The 9804-nt window shown below is 38.2% G+C and overlaps 1 protein-coding gene across 1 annotated transcript in view; it reads left to right on the top strand.

The window, feature by feature from the left end:
- The window catches only part of MOB3C (MOB kinase activator 3C), a 45413-nt gene extending 41863 nt beyond the window's left edge, over positions 1-3550 (top strand). The window contains exon 4 of the mRNA XM_060773448.2: positions 1235-3550. Within this exon, the coding sequence (XP_060629431.1) occupies positions 1235-1264 (30 nt within the window). The 3' untranslated portion in view covers positions 1265-3550. The remainder of the gene's footprint in view (positions 1-1234) is intronic.
- Positions 3551-9804: the final 6254 nt, after the last annotated feature.

The raw sequence follows: 9804 nt of genomic DNA on the forward strand, positions 1-9804 counted from the left end.
TTTGTTAAAATGTTAACTGTCCTGAAAGGATAGCAGACCTATCTGTAAACTAAGGTCCTATTTACTGATATGGCTGAGTACCATTTTTTAGTGATTCCAACGGCAGACTTGAAATTCACATCTGAATTTTACTGGTTAGTTCCAGACTATACAATGGCTGTTTGATCTGGAGGGAGATCTGTGCTCAGGCAATTGTACAGCCTGGCAGACCCAAAGCATAAGGAGGTACCAGATATCTCCTTATACAGTGTTGGAAACATGTTTATACTACCCTTGTTAGTAGAAAACACCAAGAGGACTGTATCCAGTCTGGAGTTTCAGATATATGAATTGCAATGCTAAAGGGTTCTGGGCCATTAGGTAAAATGTAGAGCACAGCTTTCCAAACATTTCATGTTGGTGACACACCATTTTTATTCATGGATCACTTTGGGACACAGTAAATCATTTTTACTAGCAAGCAGAAGTCAAACTCACCCCTTATAAGAGGTACAGAGAGGTACAGACACATGCATAAGTTGTAAGAACAAAATGTGGCTACAACAGATCTCATAAAAAGCTTCCATTTATTTTTTAAAAGATAGGATTTATTGCTTATTTCACATAGGTCCAGAAGTTTCCCATTACATTTGTGCTATATACCTACACACTACAGCCAACACACTAAGGTGTCATGACACAGTTTGGAAAGCTCTGCCCTAGAGCATACAATGCTATCCAGAGTGGTAGTCTTTAGACCAGTCGCAAGCCATTGGGTGCAAGCCCATGAGTAGTTTTCTGAAAAGAAAGAAAACTGTTGTAACTGATGGGCAAACGTGGTTCTGTTTCACATCATATCTGCTGATCCACAACAGCAAAGGTTTAATAATCAACAATAGCCCTAAAAGAATAGGAGAAGGGGTGAACTGCTTTGTTTTTTCAGCTTTCATTACCTGCAAGGTCTCATGAAATACATCTGTTATAATTGTTGGGAAAGTTTAAATTTTCAAATTGTATAATAGCAGGATATACCAGATAGTTAGTTTGAAGCAGCATTCAAATAATATTAATTCGGTATCCAACACTTTTGTATTGTTTGAATAAGTGGCACGCCATGCTATAATTGTTCTTGTTAAAAGATCACAACCTATGAAATATTCATGATATTGGGAAATAAATTTGAATTTTGAGATTTGTTTTTTTAAAATGTTATGTTGCCCTAAATTCAACATCCATTTATTTATTTTTCTTGCAGAAGGAAATGACAGACAGGATATGCCACTAAGACCTGTTCATTAGTCTTGCAAGAGCAAACTGTTCTGTGATTGACAAGATGATGATCCAGTGACCTGCCACAAGGAATTCAGGGAGCTTCCTGTTGTAAGAACTAAGATTTCATTTTATTGACACATATGGAAACTGTCCACATGGATTCCTTTCTTCTCCTGTCCATCACTCAGTGTTAATTCCAAACTCCTGAGGCTCACCTCCTTCCACGTTGACTGCCTCACATCTTAAAGGGGATCAGAAAATAAATGATGGAAATAGTTCAAGTGAAGGAACATTCCTGCATTAATACTTGGCAAGGAAACCAAATAATCAGCAATGACATTGTTTTGTACAGCATGGAAGTAAACGTCAAAAAAGAATTTCATTGTTTTTTAAGAATGATTGATTTTTTTTTTAAAAAACTATGAAATATTTTAACATGAATAAATGATTTCAGCTAGATAAACAGGACTATGGACTACAGAGGATTTTTGATGACAATAACATTTTCTCAATAAAGCACAGTTAATCGGGGGGGGGGGGGGGGGATAAAAAAATGGAATTAACAGCAACTATTTAGTCTGGTTTCCTCTCAACCTTCAAGACTGAACAGCTCTCTGCATATCAAGCTGTGCATCTCCAATTGCCAAAATAAAACATGTGCATTATTGCAATAAGGAGCCAGCCATGAAAATGGCTTCACATTATTTAGATTATTGAGCCAGACCATATACTACTATGAAAGACACAGCCATCTTGGTTGACAGAAACTGATAGCAATGCAAGGAAGGTGATCAGCACATAGAATGCATTTATGGACAGCAAAGTAAGCAGATTTTTTTCTAGTGTAATTTTAAATTATATTTTAATTCAGTCACCTGCCAATCCAGGTAAGTGAAATGGAGGCACTGGGGGGTTGAAAATAGATCCTCTACATCAGTGGTTCTCAACCTCTGGGTCCCCAGGTATTTTGGCCTACAACTCCCACAAATCCCAGCCAGTTTACCAGCTGTTAGGATTTCTGGAAGTTGAAGGTGAAAACATCTGGGGACCCCAGGTTGAGAATCACCACTCTACATACAGTGTGTGGGCTATTGCTGAGCCATGGCCTCCTTTCTATAATGCTCAGTAACCTTTTCTACTAGCTCTTAACAGCTGCGTTCTTATTTTGAAATGAAGTACAGTGATTCTTCTTCTTTTTTTAAAAATGGATCTGAGCCACATACAATGACCAGTTTATTTACCCAGGTTTTCATCCTTTTTATGTCAGTATTTATATCTTGCATTGTCCTGATTTTAATTCCTGGGAAGTTATTAGGGGAGTGACAGCACTTATTTGTGAGGTGGGGAAGCCATACAGCGGGCTTCCAGATAAAGTGCTTACCTGGTAGTCTCCCTGCCTCAAACATAGAGACTGGAGTCCTGTTGGTGAACTATACCAGAGAGGATGGTTGCAGCCAGAAGGTAAAAGGCAATGGATGCAGTATCATGGTGATACTGAAGAATAGGTTAGACAGAGCCAGCAGATTATTTTTGGCTTCTTTCACAAGCACTGTGGAAGTCTAGAAAAAGTTGCAAATGCTGGCAAAAGTTCACTCAAAGGATTCTAGATGACAATGGAAGAGAATCCAGGTATCATTTGTAACCTAACATTTTGATCAGTAATACTAGAAGTCCTTTATCTGGAAACACTTCTTTACTTTGCCTGTCTAAGCAAGAAAGCAGTGGGCGAAGGAGGGGAAAATCATGGTGAAGATAAGTTTTTAAAATATTTTTCCTGTTTAAAGTTGTCTCAACAGCTTTACTTTCTAAAGACTGTCACTCATTTGATTGTATTTTCATTATTTGATTGTATTTTTCTGCATGGCAGGGGTTGGACTTTATGATCCTTGTGGTCTCTTCCAATTCTATGATTCTATAGTTTTTACAATGTTATTTTGACAATTTGGACTTGATCTGGCATACGTTAGTCTCTATCATTTGGTGTAAAAGACTGCGGTTTTAAAAGTATTTACTACCAAATTCAGATGACCAAACTGTTCTACAAAGTTTTTAGTTTGTCTCTCCCACATTTATTCAGTTTCTATTAGGCATGTCTAACAGATGTGTCTTGTGCATGGTATCAGGTGCAGTGATCTCTGTATGAATAAATAAATACATCAGATTTGTCCTCTCCGTGTGCCACCAAATGTCTCTTCAGTATGATCTTTTCCATAAGGTTATAACTTATCACTGTGACAAAGCTATCTTATTTGATGGATTGTATGAATTTTCAGCTTAATAAAAACCATTTTGAAGAAAAGGAGCATAGTCTGTTTGTTTATGCTGGTGTACATTTCGGCAACTCTTGTTTCAGATAAACATCTTCTATATACAGGGAATATTGTGTACACTTCTCAAATGACACTCCTGCAGTTTATTTTATAAAAAGAAATGTATGAAAAGGGAATTGATTGTAAAAGGCTGTATTATTACTGGTACTTTTAGGTTATTATTTTTTTCAACTGCTTAACCATTGAGCATTGGATTAGAACTCTGGAGTGATCAACACAGGTGGTTTGATCTCACTTTAATATCCATGGTTCAATGCTATGGAATCATGTCATTTGTAGTTTACAATGCTTTTAGAGTCTACCAAAGATTACTGATGCCTTACCAAATTATGAATCCCAGGATTCCATAGCACTCCTCAATAGAAGTTAAAGTGGTATCAAATGACACTGGTTTGACAGTGGAGATGTGCTGTTAGAGGCCAGGCTTTGAATTCCCACTTGACCAAGGATTCAAGTCCACTGGTGGACTTGAGAGGTCACACGCTTTCATGTCAGAGGATAGCAATAGCAAACACACTCTGCAAAAATAAAATCCACAACAAGTTTGCATAAGGTTGCATAAGTGGTCTGACAGAATGGAGCAATAAGTACCATGCAATTAATTGAAAATTTTAAAGTTACTTTAAAAATTCCCTCAATCAATTGGCCAACATTTTTTTTAAAAAAGGCACACACTTAACAAGCTTACACTTGCACTCCTAATTGCTTTATATAACAATTCAGTACACATATACTTAGAGTATACTGTACTTAAAGTGAAGTGACATGATTAGGATTGTAGTATAAATCTCCCAGAGCAGATTAAACTCTTGAGAGTCTTTAGAACCTGATCTATAAAGCTACTGGCTACCATATCACAGTTATAAAGGGCTCTGCCCTGAATACACTAGTAAATATGACACTGTGTAATACTTTCCAGATATTAGTGTTACACAATCATTTCTCAGATAATACATATTCTTTAAGGGGTCACAGTCTTCTATTTAACTAGTAAATATAAAGGTATCATAGGCTCTAACTTCATATCCGCTTCCTCCTTGTCTACAGTCTTATAGTAGCCTCTATATACATTTTTAGTTTAATTTTACATTGAGATGTTGAATCATTGGTTGCCATTCATTAGCAAAGTTCTCTAATAGTTATCCTCTTAATAGTACAGTTATTTTATTCATTATCAGCAAATCTGTAATGTATTTTTCTCATTCTTTCCATGAAACATGAAAAGGGGGGACTTGTGCTTCTTCACAGTAAACTGTTGTTGTTAACCACTGTCAACTTTGACTTATGACAATCCTATGAATGAGAGACTTCCAAATCACCCTATCCTCAATTGCCCTACTTAGATCTTGCAGAAGTCAAATCATTCGTAACCAAAACCTTCCAGTTGTAATGGGATCTTTCTCATACTGTACTGCCTCCTACAGTACCAGCCATGATTGTCATGTTTTCTCATGATGTGGCCAAAGTACAATAACGTCAGTTCAATCATCTTGGCTTCTTGGGAGAGTTCAGGCTCAATTTGATGTGTGGACAACTGGAAGAGCTGGATCCATGGTCATCTGGAGTCCAAACATCAAAAATACCTTCTCCTTGTTGGTCACATGGGTGATGCTCTATTATGAATTACTAGAAGCAACATCCTCAGCAAAATGGATGAAACAGCAGTGATTACAAGAGGTCAGGGTTCTGGGGCCAATGTGTTGCTGGCCTGGCCCACCATCTAGGATGCAAAATGGCTTTTTGCAGATGTGTGTTGCATTTCTGTGATGTGCCTAAAGTAGCTTTACAAGAGACTACTCTGGACTGCAACCAGCTTATTTGATCTGGAGTAAACACAACTATTACAATTATAGAATTATAAGTGTTGGAAGAGACCACAGGGGCCATGTAATCCAACTCCCTGCCAAGCAGGAACACAGAATCAAAGCACCCCTGACAGATGGTCATCCAGTCTCTTCTGAAATGGGCTATATGTTTGATGACAATGTTTTAACTTGTTTTAACTTAATTTTTTATTTGCTGTTTTCAACTGTTGCTATTTGTATTTATATTTGTATTATATTGAGACTTTGAATTGTGACCAGTTTGTAAGTCGCCCTGAGTCCCCCCTCAGGGGTTGAGAAGGGTGGGATAGAAATATTGGAAATAAATAAATAATACATAAATTCTTTAAAACCTCCAGAGTAGGAGACTCCACCAATCCTCCAAGGCAGCATATTCCATTGTCAAACAGCTCTTACCATCAGGAAGTTCTTCCTAACATTTAGGTGATATTTCTTTTCCTCCAATTTGAATCCACTATTTTGAGTGCTAGTCTCTGGCAGAAAACAATGTGACATCTTTTCAAATATTTAAACATGGCTACCATGTCTTCTCTTGGACTTCTTTTCTCCAGGCTTAACATACCCAGCTCCATCAGCCATTCCTCATAGGACTGGGTTTCCAAACCTGTTGAGGTCTCTGTGTACTTCCCTTTTAACTGTTGCACAGTCACAGTTTGATGCCAGAGATACATGAAGTGTCCTTTATATCTACAGAACCTTTCCTTGCCCAACACTGACACCTAGTTTATTGTTTTAGTGACTGTAGATTGTTTATATTGTGATAACTGTGATGTAGTATTTTGGGGTGCACAAAATCCTTAGACATTGACATGTCTGGATGAGGACAATCCAGGCATGTCATTATAAACAAGTTAAATTACATAGCTTCTTGTCTCCATCAGTCTATCGGTTCTACATATCTAGGTCTAATCATTAATGCCAGTGAGACAAAAATGAAAAACTCTTCTGGAAAACAGTGCCTTCAAGCTAAGTAAAGACCTGCTTCTCTCACAAAGCAATTGAGATAATCTTTAGTTCCAAATTCATCCATCTAAATTGCATTCAAGTACTGTCAGACTATTGATTGGAGACCATTTTCCTTCTCACTTTCTCCGCCTTCCTGCTGAGACAATATGAAACTCTGATGAATGTTAGATCATTTTGTTTGCACCATTTATCTCCCATCTACAGATATCATGTGGACATGAACTCCAATCTGCACTCCTAATAGGAGCCCTTTAATGAGTGCAAAAGCGTTGACAAGAAAAAGTTGTCACTTACAATGAGCAAATAATCTTCTCTGAATAACTAATTTGATTTGAGTATTGCTTCCAACTAAAGGTCCATACTCTTTATTTAAAGATTAACAATCAAATAAGCCATAAATAAAAAGCATTTAAGCGTATCTCACACTTTTTCCTTTAAGCAAGAATCTCAAGTGTGGCAATAGAACTCACACACAAAAGACATTAAGCAAACCATCGAGTGTTTTTAACATTACTTACATTATTCAAGAAATAAGATGACAACGTTTAGCCTGCCAGTAGTTGTTGGACCAAATATATGTGTCTTTTATTTTTCTGTTAAAATCAATGACAAAGGTAAAGGTTTGACCCTGGCATTAAGTGCAGTCATGTCCAACTCTGGGGGTTGGTGCTCATCTCCATTTCTAAGCCGAAGAGCTGACGTTGTCCGTAGACACCTCCAAGGTCATGTTGCCAGCATGACTGCATGGAGCACCGTTATCTTCCTGCCAGAGCCATACCTATTGATCTACTCACATTTGCATGTTTTCGAACTACTAGGTTAGCAGAAGCTGGGGTTAACAGCGGGTGTTCATGCCGCTCCCCGGATTCGAACCTGCAACCTTTCAGTCTGCAAGTTCAGCAACTCAGCGCTTTAACACACTGTGCCACCAGGGGCTCCAATCAATGTTATGTTTTACAAAATATAACAAACCATTTCATACATATTTATTTATTTATTTATTTGCAGTATTTATATACCACCTTTCTCACCCCTGGGGGGACTCAAAGCACAATAAAGACTGGTTCTCACTTTACGTTGGATACAAAACTGACCCAGTTTTACATACCATATGTATACTCTGTTCAGAATATGTATGTTTAAATTGTTGGGAGATACAAACTTTCAAAGCTTGAACTGAGAAATTCAGATAAAAAGGTTTCATTCCCTGAGGTGATCAAATGCACCAGTGATTATTTGGAATATTCAGCTGATGTTCTTGTTCCCTTTCGATTGAAAGAGCGATCAATCCTGAGCAATAAAATCTCCAAAGGAAGTCTTCATCAACTTCAGGGGTTTTTTTCCCATGGGAAAGCCTTTCATTTGTGGCAAGAAGGACATGGAAAGGAGAAAGAGAACAAAAGCACTATAGATATCTCAGAAGCCTGACCTCCTAAAAGTTAGATTTTAAACTATAGTTGTCCTTCCACATTTACAGTTTTGATTTCTGTGGATAATTGTCAGTTTTAATTAAAAATGTCATCTCTAGGAATCTCTAGATTCTCCAGTGTGACTTTATGGTCAATTTTCCCTCGTCATCCTGGAGGACCTACAGATTTTTTAGGGAGAAAATCTTTCTAGAAATCTCTAGGTCCTCCAGTATAATCCGATGTTCAGATTCCAATGGACCGTTGTGCTTTGCAGCCTGAAAGACAGTTGTATCTGTTAAGTAGGAAAATTAGGTACCACTTATGTGGGGAGGCTAATTTAGGAGGCCATAAAAATCTCCAGCAAGCATGCGGGGAATGAGGAAGTACTTCATCAGTGTCACAAATGGATGGTGATACGACAGCTCCCCTGGTGGCCAGAAAAAATTGGAATGTTAAATAGCCTCTGACTGTCTGTCTATATATGTTGTGTGTCTATGGCACTGAATGTTTGCCTGTATATGTACATTGTAATTTGCCCTGAGTCCCCTGCGGGGTGAGAAGGCAGAATATAAATACTGTAAATAAATAAATAATTTGACAGCCCTTTATCTGCAGCAGTATGGAATGATGGGAGTTGTCATTTTACAAGGTTTTTAGGCTTCTCTGCTAAAGGGTCCTGGGACCTCATCAAACTATGAAGTCTATGATTCTGTAAAATAGAGCCATTGCAGTTAAAGCAGTGTCAAACTGCATTAATTTTACAGTGTAGGTACACCATTAGTGACCATGGGTAAAGAGCCTGATAAAAGGCACACTGCTTTTTCACTTCCCAAAATCCCTACCAATGTAATATTGTTCTAAAGCCAATCAAGAAGGGCAGGAAGTAAACAAGTCAGGTATATCTTTGGACAGGCCACCTTAACCGAGAGCCCCCTCTTGATGTATGTTATACAACTGGCTTCAACAAAGCTATGTCTGTTGTTGCTCTCCAGTGTGGAACATCCTTCCATTTGGGATTCATAAAATTCAGGCTTTACAGATGGATTTTGTTAGAAGATTGTCTGGAAGGGCTTTTAGGTGGCAAAGGTTAGAATACAGAGCATTCATTCAGTTGCTTCTGCTTTTAAACAGCTCATTACAATGCACAACCAATTCCATCTCAAAGAAGTACAGATGGCACTGGTTGTCCAAGGGAACACCACAGCCATATATAATTCCTCTTTATGCCTTTTCGGGGAGGCAAGCAAGCCAATGAAAAGTGTTCAGTTTTACCTCCTACTTTTATTTTTCCCAAACTTAAAAATGTTTCTGGGCAACTCCAGATGAGATAACTGTATCACGCAATGTCAGTATCTCTTGCTCTTGTTTTTTTTAAAAAAAATATATTTAAAAATGATTTTTCACAAATCTTAGTACCAGCTGCAACATTGAATTCCTACCCTTAAGTGCATTTCTTTTTAACTCCATACCCATCAGACAAAAAGTATTCTTTCTCCTTTAATAAAAAAAATATTTTAGCATTATAGTGCAGTTAGTGAAAATGAAATGGCACTTCTGCACTATGTGTTTTCTTATGTGCTTGAAGTCATTTCTGACTTATGGCAGCCCCATCACAGGGTTTTCCCCAATAAGATTGTTTGAAAAGGAAGGGGGTCGTAGGGGTTTCTTGGCAATATTTCTTCAGGGGAAGTTTGACATTGCCTTTCTCTGAGGCTTTGTGTGTGTGTGTGTGTGTCAGGAGTGACTTAAGAAATGGCAAGTCGCTTCTGGTGTGAGTGAATTGCCCAGGGGATGCCTACCATCCTGTGGGAGGCTTCTCTCTTGACTCTGTATGAGAAGCTGGACCTGACAGACGGGAGCTCACCCTGCTCCCCAGACTTGAACCGCCGACCTTTTGGTCAGCAGTCCTGCCGGCACAAGGGTTTAAACCCATTGCACCACTGGGGGCTTCTCCCTCTGAGGCTGCGATAGTGGGACATGGATGCATTAGTTTTGGTTTGTTTT

The sequence above is a fragment of the Anolis sagrei genome, chromosome 4, assembly GCF_037176765.1.
Source record: "Anolis sagrei isolate rAnoSag1 chromosome 4, rAnoSag1.mat, whole genome shotgun sequence".
Lineage (NCBI taxonomy): Eukaryota > Metazoa > Chordata > Lepidosauria > Squamata > Dactyloidae > Anolis > Anolis sagrei.